Source organism: Vulpes lagopus, chromosome 7, assembly GCF_018345385.1.
Source record: "Vulpes lagopus strain Blue_001 chromosome 7, ASM1834538v1, whole genome shotgun sequence".
Classification (NCBI taxonomy): domain Eukaryota; kingdom Metazoa; phylum Chordata; class Mammalia; order Carnivora; family Canidae; genus Vulpes; species Vulpes lagopus.
In genome coordinates this window covers 129,937,167-129,955,448 of record NC_054830.1, presented here as the reverse complement: position 1 = coordinate 129,955,448, position 18,282 = coordinate 129,937,167, and the positions used below count along the sequence as shown (strand labels likewise).

Here is an 18,282-nt window from a genome sequence, read left to right as displayed (position 1 = left end):
TGGAATTAGGTCTCTGCCATGATTTGTGCAGCTCTGTTTCCAGCTTGAGGGGTACCGGAACAAGCTGCTCCTCTTGAAATTGAAAGTCATTCTGGAATTGGATAGGATGGGTACCAGTGGTTAGGCTTGGGAAGCAGGCCAAGAATGCATCCTTGTGCCCCCGGGAACACCTTCCAGCCCTACACCCCTCTCCCAGCAGGGGTGTTGTACACACACCCTGGCCACATGGATGGCCACATCTCATCCAACTGGCCTGTCCTGGTCAGGCTGTGAGCCTTTCAGCAACTCTGGCTCTGAGGAGGGTTGATGCTGGGGAGCAGCATTCAGTAAGGCAAGACCTCAAAATCCAGGACAGGTGAGCCTGTCCCTCAGGAGCCAGGAAGCTAGGAAACCAGAGCAGCAGGGAAAGAGACCTTGCTTTACTGAGCACCTACCACCTGAGAGCCACTTGACTCTGTTTCCCCCCACACACACCTCCCTGCATTTAATTCTGATGACGACTTACAGGGTGGAGTCTAGCAGTGCCATTTCACAGATTGAGTCTCAGAGAAGATATCTCACTTGTCCAATCACACAGCAAGTAGGCAGCAGAGCCGGGAATCAGGCTTTAGCCCCTCCAGCACACCACCAGGCTGCCTACCATTCCCAGAGTACAGGTGTGTGTGCCAGTCACAGAGCTACTGGCCTATGGCCCAGGGGTTGAACTGTGGAGTGGAGGAGCTGGCTGCAGCCTTGGTCTGAGATGTCAGCTATGACACTAGTTTTTCTTCCATCTGTGCCAGGCAGTGTCTGTGGGGCAGACTGGGATGTCCTGTTCCTGCACGCTGAGCCCCCTTCCAGCTCTGGGGTACAGGGATGCCATAGTTTAGGTCTGTGGCTAGAGGTGGATGATTTACAGAGCTGTGCATTTCATTTCACTGCATCCTCCTCTAACTTCCAAAGAGATGTGGACTATCAGCTGGGCTCATAGAAGGTGTTTCATAAATGTATGGGAGACTGGAGGATGGATGCATGCGTGGGTGGAAGGAAGCAAGCAGCAAGCAAGCAAGCAAGCAAGCTTGCAGATGCTCTCACAGTTTCCAGATACCCCTGCTGAAATTTTGAGGCCAAGAGATCATGGCATTCTGTGCTTTCTTCCAGGGCAGGTCAGGGAGATGCAGGGAGACCACCCTCCCTCCAGGCACAGTGAGGAAACAGGCAGGACAGGGGCTCTGGAGCCAAGCCATCTGGTCCTATTCCTGCCCCTGCTACTTACTGCTCTGTGAGCTCGTGTGACTTACTTAACCTCTCTGGGTCTTGGCTTCTTGTCTGTCAGGCAGGGTAATAGAGCTCTGCTTCCCAGAACTTGCTGAGAATGAAACTTGATCCTCGAGAATGTGTGTGGTTTGGCACAGTAAAGCACTCAGACCCACCACCAATGCCCCTGTGATGAGGGTGTGTGTGGGGGGACTCTTTAGGTGGCCAAGACTTTGCACAGGGCTCATTCTGTAGGTGGGGTTTCTGTGACCTTCTCCTGCTACACTGGATGGGCCTGATGTGCCTCCTTTTCCCCAGCACCTGGCATGGAGAAGCCCTGGCAAATGTCTGCAGAATTGACAGATCTAAGAGGACCAGTCTGTCCCAGTTTCCCTGGGACTACTCCAGTTTGAGCACTGGAACTGCATCCCAGGGACCCCCTCAGTCCTGGACAAACCAGGCAGCTGGTCTCCCTGCTAAATCTGGCTCCAGTCCTGGCCCCAGTGTTCACTCGCAGGGTGACCAGGCCCTGCCACTCTGGGGACCTTGGTTCCCCACCTGCCCTGCCCTGCCCTGATGGGCCATCCATGCCTCTGTACTGTGCCATGTGGTCATGCCCAGGTCCTCACCTCAAAGCCCTTGTCAAGTTGGATGGGGGATGGGGAGAGCCGAAATGTCAGGGCCCGGCACCTGGTCCCAAGGGTGCCACAGATGTGTTAGTCTGTGGGGCTGGCGTACAAAGTATGCAACCTGGGTGGCTTGGAACAACAGAAATGTATTCCCTCCCAGTTCTGGAGGTCAGATGCCAAAATCAGGGTTTTCAGGGCCATGCTCCCTTCAAAGTAGATCCTTCCTTTCCTCTTCTAGCTTCTGGTGGTCCCAGTATTCCTTGGCCAGTGGCCAATCCTCTGCCTTCATGTGTGCCTAAATTGTCCTCCTTTCTCAAGAACCTTGGCCACCACAGTAGAGCTCATGATGCCCAGTGTGACTTCATCTTAGCTCAATCCCATCTGCCAGGACCATTTCCACCTAAGGTCCCTTCACAGGCATGGCATTGAGGACTCAAACATAGGTTTTTGGGAGGCACAGTAAACCCACGGCAGCAGCGTGCAGCCAGCTGGCTCCCTGAGGCTCATCTGAGCTTCCAGCAGCAGGTGTGCCCTCTCTAGGGCCGCCAGTTGGCTCGTGCAGAACAGGCATCCCACAGTGATGCACAGAGCCCCTGCCTTCCTCCCTCTGAGCTCAAAAGTCAGACCCCTCAGGCACCAGAGCAGGGCACCACAATGCAGCAGGCCTGGATCTTTAGCATCCAGAAAGGCACAAAATGACAAATCCTTATAAATACATTTTTTTAAAGGTAGGCCAGAAAAGTTTGCAAGAAGCGATTCACATTCCGTATGTAGTTAGTGGCGGGCTCAGCATGCACCTGTGCTCCCACCGGTGTGCTTGAGCCAAGAGGCCCAAGTCTGTGGATCCCTGGCACAAACTGCCATAGCCTTGCCCAGCGGGCAGTGGGGGAAATGTCCAAGGCACGCTGGGACCGTGCGTCTTTCATTCAGCCCCAGGGAGAATGGCACCATATACATCATGCGCTCAGTCTGCACTCGGGGCCCAGGAGGAAACAGTCTGGGCCCAGGGTCAAGGGCCTGAACCTCCTACTGACCCAAGGCTAACCGGCCCTCCTCCCCCTAGATTGTCATTCCCTTCTTCAGCCTGCTCATCAAAGACATCTACTTCCTGAACGAGGGCTGCGCCAACCGCCTGCCAAACGGACATGTCAACTTTGAGGTAGGGTGCGGGGGCCCCGGATGTGTCAGGGTCCCAGGGCAGAGACAGAGGGGCGCTGCGCACAGGAGAAGGTGTTCAGACAGAGTGGGCGGAGGGAACGAAAGATTTCTACTCCCTCTGAAGACACGCGCTGCCTTCAGCTCAAGTGTCCCCTCCTCCAGGAAGCCCTCCATGACCTCCCAGACAGAGGAAGGCCCATGCTCAGTGGGCTAGACATTCCTCGGTCCCAGCACTGTGGTCCCCTGGCTCTTTAGAAGCAAAGTAAGGCTGACCCCACCTCATGGGACCACCCAGCACACACATCTTAGAGTGGCTGGTGGGCTCAGCTCTGGGCCTGGGAGCCCTGAGAGCACTGGTCACTGGGTCAGGCAGTCAAAGCGTGCTGTACAGCAGTGGAAGGAGGAGGCTCTTTTCCTTTGGGAAGGCTGGCCTGCCCTGGTGCTGGCTCCACCCAGCCTCCAGCACCACCACGGGGCAGTCAGTTCTGGGCTGGCCCCTTGCTCTGTCTGGGCCTCAGTGTCTCCCTCTATAAAACGGGGCTTCAACTACGGGTGCACACCAGGCCCAGCAGGTGTCCCCACCCAACATCTGGGCCCTTTGACCTGAAGCTGCCTGTGCTGTGGGGCCTCACACAGTTGCAGTCCCACCCCCAACCCCCGCAGCAGACTTCACATGCCACTTGCAGGCCTGGCTACCCCTGAGGGCCTACGTAGCAGGGGACATGCAGTCCAGCAGATGACTGGGTGCTGCATCCCCAGGAAAGTCTGGACTGGAGGTGACATGGAAGAGGCTGGGCTTTCATGAGACAGCCTGGGATCATACTCTCCAGGAAAGCCTACACACACTAGGTGTGGGAAGCCCTGCATGGGGGCCTCCTGGCATGGGTCTTCAGAACCAAGACCAGGACATGAAATGCAAGGCTGCATGGTGCTCATGTGGACACAGATTTGGGCACGGGCAGTAGGGGCTGGAGCCAGCCACCAGGACTGATCAGACGATGCCATACAGTATAGTTCCCACCCACTCATGACTTTGTGCTATTTATTTTAAATAAAATCCTTTTTTAAATTAGCACAGTTTTTTTTTATTTAAATACATTTACTTAAATTTTACTTAAATAAAATTCTACTTAAATCTTCCTTAAGTATATTATTTGCTTAAATCTTCCTTCAATATATTTATTTAAATTTCTTTGCATCATTCTCTAAATAAACAAACTTGTAGGGATAATCACAAAAATACATAGAAAGAAATTAATGTTCCCATGTAGCTGGATGTACTGCCTGCTGATCACCTAGCCCTCTCCCCAGATTCCTCAGAGAGACTGAAGAGATGTGGCAAACACCCAACATTCCCAATGGAGGAGTCTGTCATTTACTGCTTGGTGCTAGCCCTGCCCTCCCCAGAGGGGTCTCTGTGGGACAGATGAGTGGGGCTGATCTCCAGGCACTGAGGGGCTCCCATTTTGTGTCTCTATGACCCTGGCAGAAATTTCTGGAGCTGGCCAAGCAGGTTGGAGAGTTCATCACATGGAAACAAGTAGAGTGTCCCTTTGAGCAAGATCCCAGCATCACTCACTACCTGCACACCGCTCCCATCTTCAGCGAGGATGGTAAGGTGGTCCCATGGCCTCTGTCACCCCCAGCTCTGGGACTCTTGGGTGGTTTCTTAGTCATAGCTCCATTTGGGGCTCCTGCTCTGAGCAAGATGCATCAGGCCTGTGTTTACTTGATCTGAGAGGGAGCAGAGAAGGCTGCATCCCCAGGCTGGATGGTTGCCACCCCCAGAGCATAGGATAGGGCCCAAGGAGCTGCACTCTGGGACCTCAAGGGTCCCAAGGGCCAGGTTTCCCCTCGGACATAGCGTAGATGCTATTGGGCCTCATAAATCTAAACCATATTTCTGACCCACCTTCCTCATTGGTGAAGCTGGCATGTTGATAAGAACTATCCTCCCAGTGCTCACATAAGGAAGATGGAGCCCTGGGCTCACTGTGGATCTTTGTACAGCTGGGTATGTGTGCAGGTGTGTGTGTATGTGTGTGTGTGTGTGTGTGTGTGTATGCATATGTATAATGAAATGAGGTATCTTTTCTCCAGAGTGCCATTAATGTCTGTCCTTTCAATAAATCAGCATTCCCATCTGATCATTTGTCAAATGTGACACATTTGCTTGTGAACTTGTTAAGCAAGCATACCCCAGGAGCCCTTCAGGAAGAGAAAGTACTGGAAGCAAGTGGTCATCTGGGCCTAAGTCCATCATCCCAGGGTAGGCCCCATGGCTAGCTGCCTTCTGGATCCAAGACCCTCCACCCACCCTGGGAGGTCCCTGCTCAGCACAAAGGAGGCCTGCCTCCTCATTACAGCAGGCATTTTACAAAGGGAATCCCCACTCATGCTCAGGAGAACATTTTCTGCCAAAAACAAAAACTTAGGGGAAGGATTATTTTCATGATTTTGCTTTTAATTGTTAATACTTTCAAGTTTGCCATTTTATTGTTTATGTTTTGGAGCAAGTAACTTTTTGGAGGGGGTCTCATCTGTAACTGGGAGCACAGCAGCTTGATGGATAAACCAGCCTGGGCTACTTCCACCCCAGCAAGCTGTGTGACCCTGAATAGGTGCCTCACCCTCTCTAAACCTCATCTGGTGCATCTATAAAGTGGGGCAATGAGAGGACCTACTTCCTAAGCCACGGTGAAAATTACTTGAGTTGGCACAGGCAAATCCTATAGGACAACACTCAATTGAGTGTTGACTGATACTAGTTGTGTTAGTTTCCTATTGGGCCTATAACAAATCACCACAAACATGGTGGCTCAAAACAATAGTAATTTATCCTCTTACACTTATGGAGGTTACAGTCCAAAATCCGTTCCACTGGGCTAAAACCAAGGTGTCAGCAGAGCTGGTTATTTCTGAAGGCTCTGAGGGGAGGGTTGTTTCCTGGCCTGTTATGACCTCTGGTGGCCACCTGCCCATATGCCTTGGCTCATCACTCCTTCCTCCACCTTCAAAGCACATCATTCCATCCTCTACTTCCACCATCACATCGTCTTCTCTCTCCTGTGGTCAAGCCTCCCTCTGTCTCCCTCTTAGAAGGACACTTGCAGTGGGATTTAGGGCCCTGCTGGATAATCCCAGATAATTCCCCAATTCTAGATCCTTAATCCCACCTGCAGGGTCCCTTTTGGCCATGGAAGGTAATGTCCAGGTAATAGTCACATGTCCCAAGGATTAGGATCTGGATATCTCTGAGGACCATCATTCAACCTACAACACTAGTCACTGGGATGATTGCTGTCATTAGCCAATAGAAGTTGGGCAATAAAATGTGTCAAAGCCATATTAGAAGAGGGGTGGAGGTCGGGTCTGAGTCAGGGAGAGGAGTGAGATAGGGCATTTCATTCACTCTTTCAGCAAACAGTATCTCTAGAGAGCCCGCTGTGTGCAAAGCAGTGATCTGGCTATGAACATACAAATAAAACCCTGGCCTTTCTGAAGTATACTTAGAAAGGAGCATCTTACAGTGACCCTTTTTTCCTCCTCTCCCTCCTACCCTGAAAAAAGTGGAGAAAGCAAGAGACCTAAGCTGTGTTGAGCCCAAACTGGTCTGTCACAGCCTCTGACAGAAATCCTGTCCTACCTCAGCTCCAGGCTCCCCCTGGCAGGACCCACCTAGCAATCAAGTCAGCCTTGAGGCTTCCTGAAACAAATGATAATATAAGAAGTATCAGTAAAGAAACAGAAGGTATAAAGAAGAACCAAATGGAAATTATAAGACTGAAAAATACATAACTGAAATAGAAAACTGAGTAGATGCGCTCAACATCAGAACAAAGAGGGCAAAGGAAAGAATTGATGAACTCGAAGACAGAAGAATAGAAATTATAGGATCTAAACAACAGAGCCTCAGGGACCTGTTGGACTACAACAAAAGATCTAACAGTCTTGTCATCAGAGTCTGAGAAGGAAGGGGAGAAAACAGGCAGAGTTGAAAAAAAATCATCTAAGAAGTAACGGCAGGAAAGTTCCCAGATTTGGAAAAGATATGCCTACAGATTCAAGTAGCTGAGTAAACACCAAAGAGGATAAATTCAAAGAAACCCACACCAAGATACATCATAGTCAAATTTCTGAAAACCAAAGAAAAAGAAACAAATTTTGAAATCACCGAGAGAGAAATGATACTTTACCTATAGGAGCAAAATGATTTGGATGACAGATTTCTCATCAGAAACTATGGTGGCCAGAGGCAGTGGCATATTTTTCAAGTGCTGCAAGAAAATAACTGCCAACCCAGAATTCTATATTCAGTGAAAATATCCTTCGGGAATTTACTACAGATAAATCAAAAGGGAATTCTAAAAACTGTTCAGGTAGCCCACAGGAAGCTGATTCTCTGAAAAGAACTATAACACTGCCATTCTACAACAAAGAACTCGACAAGGAAAAAGAGAAGACAGAAATACGTAATATCAAGACTGAAATGAAGGATATCATTACAGACTCTGCAAAATTGGAAGGCTAATAAGAAAATAGCATGAACAACTCTATACACATTAATTTAACAAGTTGAATGAAATGGACCAATTCCTTAAAAAAACAAAAACTACCACAAATTCAACACAAAGTAGATTATTTGAATTGCCTTATGACCATTAAGGAAATCACATTTGTAATTCTAAAACACCCCAAAAATGAAATCTCTGACTTCAGATGGTTACACTAGAGAATTCTATTAAACATTTAAGTAAGACTTAATACTGATTCTGCATGATCTTTTTCAAAAAAAATAGAAGAGGAGGGGCCTTCCCAATTCATTGTATTAAGTCATTATTACCCTAATACCAAAACCAAAGATAGTAAGTAAAAAAAAGGTGGGGGGTAACAACAAAGATCCCTTATGAATATAGATGCAAAAATTCCTTAACAAAATTTAGCAAATAGAATTTGGCAATACCAAAAAATAGGGGCTCCTGGATAGCTCAGCCAGTTAAGCGTCTGCCTTCAGCTCAGGTCATGATTTCAGGCTCCCTGCTTAGTGAGGAGTGTGTTTCTCCCTCTTTTTCTGCCCTCCCTCCCCCGCTCCACTCCTGTACTCTCTCTCTCAAATAAATAAATAAAATCTTTCTTTACGTACCATTATCAAATGAGTTTATTCCAGAGATACAAAGCAGTTCAATATTTGAAAATCAGTGTGATCCACCATATTAACGGGTTAAAGGAGAAAAATCACTCGAGTCTATCAACTGATATAGGAAAAGCTTTGACAAATTTCAACACTTATACATGGGGAAAACTCCCAGAAAAATAAGAATAGAGGGGAATTTATCAACTTGAAAAATTACATCTACAAAAATCTTTCCTCTAACATCATATTTAATGGTGAAAGACCAGTAACAAGGCAAGGATATCTACTCTCCCCACTTTTATTCAGGGTAGTAATAGAGTTCTAGTCCATGCAATAAGGCAAGAAAAGAAAATAAAGACAGATCAGAAAGGAAGAATTAGTACTGTCCCTATTTGCAGAAAATGTAAAAAATCCCAAAGCATCTGCAAAACTCCTAGAACTAAGTGGGTTCGGCACAAGTTGAAGAATACAAAATAAAGATGCAAAAATCTATTGTATTTCTATGTGCTAACATTGAATATGTGACACTGAAATTAAAATACAATCCCATCACTCAATATAATCACTCAAATACATGAAATACATAAGTATAAATCTAACAAAGCATGTTCAAGGTTTGTATGCCAAAAGCTACACAATGGTAAAGACAGAAATCAAAGATCTAAAAAAAATGGAGACATGATGTTCATGAGTTGGAAGACTCACATAGCAAGGACAGAGAACCCAAGAATAGACCCACGCAGATATGCCCAAAGGTTGACAACAGAGTTAAGCATAAATCTTGTGATAAATGATGCTGGGGCATTTGAACATCCGTAAGCCAAGAGTGAGCCTCAACCTCAGCCATACACCTCCTACAAAAAATTAACCCAAAATTAATCATAGACCCAAATGTAAAATGTAAAACTGTACAACTTTCAGGAAGAATAAAAGCAACAGAAAATCTTTAGGTTGTAGAACTAGTTAGACTTTCTTGTAAAACTAAATATGCAACTGCTATCTGACTCAGCAATTGCACTCTCAGGCATTTCTTTATCCCAGAGAAACGAATCCTTGTGTTCACATGAAAACCTGTGCTCCAATGTTTATGGAAGCTTAATTTGTTCTAGCTGGACACTGGAAACAACACAGATGTCCTTGAATGGGTGAGTGGCTAACTGCACTATGGTATATCCACACCATGGAACACTCTACAGCAAGAAAAAGGATGAAGTATGGACACACACTACAGCTTCAGTGACCTCTGGAGGATTACTCTGAGTGAAAAGAGCCCATCCCAAATGTTGTGTACTGATTCCATTTATATCGCGCTCTCGGAATGACAGAATCTGCACACGGGGAACCTATTAGTGGTGGCCAGGGGCTAGGAATAGTGCCCCCTTGCCAGGGCAGCATGAGGCAGTGACGAGGATGTTCCGTGTCCCGACTGTGTCAATGTCAATATCCTGCTGGTGATCTTGTGCTATAGTTTTGCAAGTGGTTCTCTCTGTGTCAGGAGAAACTAGGGAAAGGGCACACCAACCTCTCTTTCTTAATTGCTTCATACGACTGCATGTGGGTCTACTCACAGCTAATTTAATTTAAGAACAAAAAACAGGTCAGACTCTGAGTGTGGAGCAGGCTGTCATCGCTGACCATAACTGTAATTTCACCTTGCTTCCTGACCAGGTCTTTATTTGGCTTCTTATGAAAGTGAGAGCCCAGAGAACCAAACAGAAAAAGAGAGGTGGAAATCTCTAAGGTGAGTCCATGAGCCAAGACAGGACTGGGGACGGACTGAGGGGAGAGGGGTGGGCGCTTAGGGCCAGGCCAGGGCCCAGGGGCTTCACAGATACCCAGGTCCACAGGGAGGGGGCAGGCCGAGCCAAGCTCCTAGGGGTGAGGGCAGAACTCAAGCCTGGGATGGGAGGAAGGCTGGGACTGTAATGGCCTCCCAACCCCCACAGCTGGAGGCTGCCCCTATGGACTGTCAAGATGAGCGTCCAGGCCCTGGAACTCCCAGTCTGTATTTTTACGCCAGAATGTGAGACAGCACCTCCTGTTTGTGCAGCCTGTAAACACAGCTGAGTGGAGGCTGGCGTGGACTCGCAACAGTGGGCTCTGAGGACTGAGCCAGGAGGGTTGTGTGGAACCCCTCTGGGGTGGGAGTCACCTGCCTAGCAGGTGACATGCTGGAGAGAAATATAAATACCACCCTGGACATATTTAAATCTGCAGATCTTCTATTTTGGGGAAGACGTGAGAAGTGCTGAAGTGGCAGAGGAGGAGGAGGAAGAGGAGGAGGTGGGGAGGAAGTCAGCAAAAACCTTCCACAGCCCTGCCTCAGCTGGCCCAGCAGAAAATAGAGGTGTTGGTACCTCACTGTTTTGCAAACGGTGACCCTATGGCCTGGCGCCCGCCCCAGCAGCCACATGCCACAGGAGAGCTTTCTCCACCTTTCGTAAAATTTCAGCCCCAGCAGGCCCAGGGCCTCCTGACATGTGGGGGGCACATGCTGCAGGGGCTCTGCCTTCAGGATGCTGGGGGTCACATTGCTGATCTATCTGTCCATCCTTGGCAAGGACATGGCACCACCCCAGAACGTTGAGCGATGAGTGCCACAGAGGCTGACACCCAGTCTGTCACCAGGTGGCCTGGAAGCCTCCTTCTCTCCAAGCAGGCACCACGCCAGCGGCCCCTGCCATTCTTCTGATGGACCCTACCCTGCCCCCCAATATGGGCTGGTTCCTGCAGCCCAGTTCACCCCCTCTATGGATCCTGCTGGTATCAGGGGATAGCTTTCTGGTGACGACTGTGACACAGGTCACAGGACAAATTTGAGTCATGAGAATGACCACCTGTACAGTACATTGTAAATTTCTGAGTTGGTTTCAACATGTGGTATATACCCTGCATATCTACATCCAAGCTGCTTTTCACTTATGGGCCTGGGATCGGCTTCTGTTAGGATGCAGGGCAGTTTCCCAAGCTCAGGCCTGGGAATGTCATGGCCTCAGGTCAGGAGAGGGACATGGTGGCCATTTCCACTCCAGTACTCTTGTGCTGACAGGGCCTGGCAAATGGACACCCACAACCCTGCATGTGGCCAGACACCTCTGATATTAAGGTGGGGTGGGATGGGGCTAATGAGCCCACCATGAGGCTCCTCCCTTTGCCCCCCACCCCCAGAACCTCATACACTGAGTCAAGTTTCTGGGCCAGGAAGTAAATGGGAAATGGAGCTGCTGAGCCCCCACCCAGCATGTGACCAGGTCACCCAGCCAGGAAGGCAGGGAGTACGATACATACCCGGTCTCCTGGTCATGCCTGCTGGGCAGAGGGGTGTGTGTGTGTCGGCGAATGCTGACCCACCCTGGCCAGCTCCTGGGCCCCACTTGGTGCCAGACATGGCTGTCCTGGTGGCATGAACTTGGGTCCCGTCTGAGGAACAGGGAAAGGCTCCTCTGACTCAGAGAGTTCTGCCTGATGGGCCCAGGACCTCCGCAAGGCCCAGAAGGCATAAGGATGTCAGGGTTGAGGAGGATCTGCTCTTTGCCCCACCCTGCCCACCCCCTTTCCGTCTGAGACCCCAAGAGGGTGAGTGGCAGAAGGAGCAGGGGCTGGAGCAGGGTCTGGGCTCCAGCTGGGCTCAGGCTCCCCCCTCTCCCCACCTTATGCCACATCCAGCTCCTGCTGGGGCCTCCCAGAGCCCTGGGGCCTAGGAGCTGGTTAGAAGCACCTCCTCCCCTTATTCCACCACGAACAGGCCCCCTCGCTCCCTCGCATCCCTGGGGCAGCTCTAGACAGGACCTCCTACAGACACCAGCAGGCACTGTCCCTGCCTCCTGGCCACACTGGGTACTGTGCATCAGAGGCAGGGAGCCAAGCATCACAGAAGGAGCTGGTGGCCTTGGATACACACTATGGCAGGGCCAGGGCTGATGCCGAGGGAGCTCAGGAAGGCTTGCTCAGAAGCCAGTTCCCACCACAGGATGTCACCTCCTACCCCAGCCACAAGGAGATAGGACACTCTACTCTGGCCCAGCGTTCCAGCTCTTTCTCCAAAGCCAAAGCCCTATATGCCTCCCCACAGCCATGCGTCCCCATCGCCAAGGCCCGGCTCAGTCCCTGCTCTGTCCCAGCCCCAAGATGGCAGCAGCCTCCCCCAGGCCGCAGTGAGCGTGAGGAAGGCACACGGGAGACAGCAGAGCAATGCCCATAGTTGCAGCTCTGACGGTGAGACAGGGAGGTCGCTCAAGCTTGTCAGTGCCCACAAAGGGTACTGCTGGCCCTACCACCCACAGGCTGACTTGTCCATGCTGTTCCCACTCCCTGCCATGCTGTGCCCCACCTCATCAATCCAGTTAGAAGCCCAGCCTCTGGGGAGGGATTCCTGACCTGCACCCTCATCTCCATGCCTGCTCCCCACCAGCTCCGCAGCGGCTCAGCGCAGAGTGGGTGTGGGAAGGACGGCGGGGGAGGCCAGTACTCACCACCCCACCCCCCACCGCGCTGGGCAGGTGAGGATCATGGGGTCCCTTCGCCAGGTACAGCTTCAGAGCCCTTCAGGGGTAGTGCCCTGCCATCATCACGTCTGGGACTCATGGCTCTCCCCTGCAGAGGCCTCTTTGTCCTCCTGCTGTCCCAGCCTCAGCCCTTACCACTGAGGGAGCTGGCCTGTGGGGCTATAAAGGGCAGACCCCACACCTGTGGGCAAGTGTCAGCAGGACAGGTGGTGGCCAAGACGGTGCCTGTAAGTCCAGGCTTGGTGCCAGGTGACATCACCCCTGACACGTGGCCCAGGCTTTGGGTCTCCAGCTAGCCTTTGAAGGTGCCCAGCTCAGCCACGAGGCTGGCAGCTGGGCCTCGAGGCTCCAGGGCAGCCAGTGGCCTCACTGTGTGCAGGGGGCCAAGGAAAGGGCATGGTTGTGATCTCTTCTCGTGCTTTCTTGAAGACATTCCCGACTGGGGTTTGCTTCAGAGACCCCTGGGCCTGGGCTGAGATTCAAAATCAATTCATTTTCCGAAACCCATGACCCCACATGGCTGAATCACTGGAAACACCACACTCCACCACGCCCAGCCCCCCAACAGTTCCTGAGGTGAGGTCTTCTCCATCATGACCCAAGATTTATCCCAGTAACCTAGCCACCTCCAGGCCTCTGCAGAAGCCCTCCAAGGTAGGACCCCAGAAGATCCCAAGGTGGTTCTCAAAGGCTGCCCCAGAGAACACCACAGACGACAACCCTTTCCCCAACAATTCAGGGATTGATAGCTGCCAGTACAGCCCCCGGTGCTTCGGACCTCTCAGGCAGTTATCAGACCTCGGACCATTGCTTCCCCAAGACTGCAAGGCTCATGTGAGGTTCTTGAGGAATCGGCACCCCCAAGCAATGCCCAGTCTCTAACTTTCAACAGCTGACATACCCACTGATGCGCCAAAGTGGCAAGAAGGTGAGTAACGCCGTCAAGAGCCATAGTCCGGGAGTGCCCCAGCTAGAAGCTCCATTTTACCTTGAAACTCAAATGCTTCCATCACAAGTGCCAAGTGTCAAGCCCCCACCAGTTAAGCTTTACACACAGCCTAACAAACCCCAAGGGGTAGGAGCTGTCACCATCCCATTTGGCAAGTGACAAAACAGAGACTCAGAAGGACAAAGCCACTGCCCAGGGACACTCAGCTTACAGGGATGACATCTGGGCCTACCAGAATCCAGCAGCCTCCCCAGCTCTGCTTCTGAGGGTGTGGAGAAGCCAGGGGACTCCAGCTGGCCACCTGGTCTTCCTGCAAGCACAGACACAGTGACACACATCTTTCCTCCACTCCTGCCCCTTCCTTTTTTGGAAGGTCTATGCCCTAGGGTGGTCCCTGGTGTTTTAGGAGTGCCCTACAGGGTCTCATACATCCTCAAGACAAAACCTCCTGCCTGTCTCCAGCTACCCTCCATGGGCCCCACCAGGCAAAGCCATGCCTCATGCTCAACGGCAGAAGACAGCAGGCCTCATTCCCCATCACACCACCCTTTATCACCAACGTGCATGCTGTGAGGTTCATGTCCTGCTGCATGGCATCTTCAGTAAAAAAATGGCTCCATTTTCACTGAGTCCTGGAGCCCTGGGTCAGGAGACAGATCAATAGGAAGACCTGGAAACATATGCACAGCATACCTCTCAGCCAAAACTGTGCCCTTGCCCATGGCTGAGCAGGGTGCCTGATACCATCTTCCTCTGGCACCCCACCCTGGGCCTCAGACAGGACCAGACAGTTGGAAACGTTAACTGGAAATGAACAGACCTGAGTCATGAGTTGGAACCCTCACTACTGATCAGTGGGCCTTGGCCAACTGGACAAGCAAAGAGAACAGTAGTTCAGCAAAAAGGAGGGAACAAAAATCCAGTATTTCTGGGATAGAGAGCAATGGCAGGATAGACCAGCAGAGGCCAGACAGTGGGAGGTCCCGTAGGGCTGACCAAGGAGATTGGAGTTTATACCGCAGGTCTGGGACAACAGGACAGGGGGGCAGGTATTGAAGAATTTTAAGGAGGGATGTCATGGTTAATCTGATGTGTCAATTTGACGACACCATGAGGTACCGAGATACTTGGGCAAACATTACTCTGAATGTGTCTGTGAAAGTGCTTCTGGGTGAGATTCCCACCTGAATCAGTAGACTGAGTAGCATAGATTGCCCTCCCCAACGTGGGTGGGCCTCGTCCAATCAGTTGGAGGCCTGAATAGAACAAAATGTGGAGGAAGAGAGTATTTTCTCTCTGCCTATCTTCTGCATTTGGAATGGAATATACACCACTGGTTCTCCAATGATCTTGCATTCAGCAGATCCTGGGACTTCTTAGCCTCTGTAATCATGGGAGCTAATTCATTATAATAAATCTATCTATCATCAATCTATCTATCTATCTATTATCTATCTATTATCTATCCAGCTATCTATCATCTATCTATCTATCATCTATCTATCTATTATCTATCCAGCTATCTATCATCTATCTATATCATCTCTCTCCTATCCTTTGATTTCTCTGGAGACCCAGACTAAACTGGAACAAGGTCAATTTTAGAAAGATCTCTTTGATAGCTTTTAACTCTACTTTTGTAACTTATCTCATGGGGAAAAAAATCCAAGATTAGCACAGTATTTGCATAACAGAAAAGTAATGAATGGTTACATTACTCCCTTTCCTGGGGCAAAAAGCAGGTGGATTTAGCTCCCCAGCCCAGCCCAGAGCCTGGAGAGCCCCCACTGCTAAGGAATCACACCTGAACTGTTTCTTAGAGCCCAAGGGGAACTCTCCTGGCCTCCAGGAGAAGGCGCGCAGGATGAGCTAACAATGAGGGCTAAGTGCTACAATAAGCTCAGTGCGGCCTAGCAATGCAGAAAGGTTTTCGGGCACCTAGGTGGCTCAGTTGATAGTGTCTGCCTATGGCTCAGGTCATGATCCTGCAATCCCAGGACTGAGGCCCACACAGGACTCCCCGCTCAGCAGAGAGCCTGCTTCTCCCTCTGCCCCTGCCCCCTCCCCAACTCATGCTCTCTCTTTCTCTCAAATCAATAAAATATTTTTTTAAAAAAGAAAACTTTTCAATAGCTTTGTGGACAGTTATACCCTCTTTATTTCAATAATGATTTACCTATTTGGAGTAGAACAGAAATAAAATACAGCCACAGAGAACACATTTGGGTTTAAATTAAGATCTTTTAACGCAAATGTACACAACCTCTCTGTGTAGGTCTGCCTTTAGACTTAATTGTTGGATCTCACACACCACGGTTCTTAGCAGGGAGACCTGCTGGCAGGTGATGGGGTTGAAAGAAGAAGGTGGGCTGGGCCGGGGTGTGGCAGCAGAGCGGCAAATGGTGGCCAGGTGTGGGGCATATTTGGAAGGTAAAGCCAACAGGATTTGCTGAAGACCTGCAGGTCAAATGTGAAAACCAGGAAAAGGTCAAAGACGACCTTAGGAATTTTGGCCTCAGGGAACAGAAGAGTGACATTTCAGAGAGAGACTGGGCCTGGATACATACATCTGGAAACTTCAACGTGCAGGCTGCTCATACAGCCAGGGGCCTGGGTGACTCATCTATGAAATAATGAAGAGAGAGAGACCCAAGGAGAGGGTGGTCAGCTGTGCCAAGTGCTGCTGAGAAGCCAGCAAAGACAAGGACCAAGAGCTGGCCTCTGGGTTGTCACCATGGACGTGAACAATGGCCTCACAGGAAGGAGTCCCAGGAAAAGCTTAGGGACAAAAATCTGACTGAAGATGATTCCAAAGAAAATGGAAAGCTCAAGTGTCCTGTAGAAGAATGGGCAGGGGACGAAAACAGTTCACAGAAGAGATATGAGTGGCTCAAACATGTGAGAAGATGCTCAGGGATCGCAGGAATGCTCACCTTTGCACCTGCCACGCTGTCTCCCTCCAACTGTGGAGATCCTCTGCCCAGTCTTCAGATCGATTTCCTGGGTGTTCCAAGTGACCTGACCTTAATACAGCTGTATTATAGGGACAAGGAAAGCCCAGGGTCCCCCTACTGCTCCACCATCTTCACTCTGCACCCAGGAATGCTCACCTTCACACTGAAGAAGACCACACAGGCATACCATTGTTAATTCTTAGATTGAATAAAATAATAATAGTAATAATAATAACAATAATTATCATAACATCGTGTGGACAAAGCTGAAGAAATAGGCATACCTACCTTGCCGTTTGGGGTGTAAATTGATAACACCCCTACAAAAATGAGCCTGGCAGTTTCCATCAAAATTACGAGTATGTGCACGCTGTGGTGCAGCAATCCTACCACTAGCAGTTGTTCTTCCCATCATGCTTGCATACCATCAAGTGAACAAGCCCGCAAAAGGCTATTCATTGTGGCATTGTGTGACAGCAAAAGATTGGAGAACACCCAAGTGTCAATAAATAGGAAACTGGTGAAGAAATCAAGCACCGCACAGCCCAAGCATAGAACACCGTGCAGCTGTAATGAGGATGCTGCTCATGTATTGATATGAAAAGGACCCATGAGATGATACAGGTAGAATGCACCCTGTAGAGTAGGTTAGCATTTGCATAAAAAGAAATGAGCAGGATGACATATTTACATTCATTTATGTTACATTAAAAATCTCTTTAAGATAAATAAATAAATAAATAAATAAATAAATAAATAAATAAAAATCTCTTTAAAACTTTACAAACATTTAAAAATACCCAAAAGGGCACCTGGGTGGTTCAGTGATTGAGCATCTGCCTTTGGTTCAGGGCTTGATTCCAGGGTCCTAGGATCCAGTCCCACAACAGGCTCACTGCAGGGAGCCTGCTTCTCCCTCTGCCTGTGTCTCTGCCTGTCTCTGTGTCTCTCATTAATAAATAAATAAAATCTTTAAAAAATAAAAATACCCACAAACTTAATAATAATAGTTAATTGGGTGAACAGAGACTTTCTGCTCCGGTGCCATGCATGTATGTTACCTATTCAAGAATGAAGTTAATATTCAAAATTTAACACACATAGTGAGGGAACCTCTAGCTGAGAATCTGAGGGGAGAGGGCTTCCAATTTCTAGCTATCAGAGATTCCCTGCAGGTAGGATTGCTAGACAGGATCCATAAATTCTCAATTTCACAGAATATAGCAATAGTGGTTTCTAGAATGATGGTACCAGAGTGTGCTCCCACAACAGAGGCCCCCAAATTCTTGCCAACACTTAGCATCATTAGGATATGGTCTGCTACAAAGTACGTGCACCAAAATAAAGAAATAAATCAAGAAAGATGATGAAGGTCAGCAATCACAGGATCCAATGCAGGGCAAGAACAAGGAAAGTCCTAGGAGACAAAGGGACAGTCTTAAGAGAGCACCCAGGACCCACTGGAGTGAACAGGCAGATCCGGGCTCCAGGAAAAGTCTGGCACTGAAAGAAGGCTGGAAGGGGTGACCAGAGTGCCTCGGTGAGGTGGAAAAAGACTCCCAGGCTCTGGGCTGGGCTTGGGAGCTAAAGCCACCTGCTCTTTGCCCCTGCAACAGGACTAACGACTGGTTTCTGTTACAAAGGCTTTAACACTGTGAATTATTTTCAAGCCAAACTTTGATTTTAAATTTTAATTCTAGAAATAATTTCTAAAGCC

At 49.4% G+C, this 18,282-nt stretch overlaps 1 protein-coding gene across 12 annotated transcripts in view; it reads left to right on the top strand.

The window, feature by feature from the left end:
• RASGEF1C (RasGEF domain family member 1C) overlaps positions 1 to 15,044 on the top strand; it is an 83,258-nt gene extending 68,214 nt beyond the window's left edge. For 11 of the 12 annotated variants that reach the window (XM_041764710.1, XM_041764715.1, XM_041764716.1 and 8 more), the window contains 4 exons: positions 2,929 to 3,024; positions 4,513 to 4,636; positions 9,826 to 9,898; positions 10,104 to 10,361. In XM_041764710.1, coding sequence (XP_041620644.1) covers positions 2,929 to 3,024; positions 4,513 to 4,636; positions 9,826 to 9,898; positions 10,104 to 10,224 — 414 coding nt within the window. In that variant the 3' untranslated portion in view covers positions 10,225 to 10,361. The other variant, XM_041764721.1, reaches the window with a different exon arrangement.
• Positions 15,045 to 18,282: the final 3,238 nt, after the last annotated feature.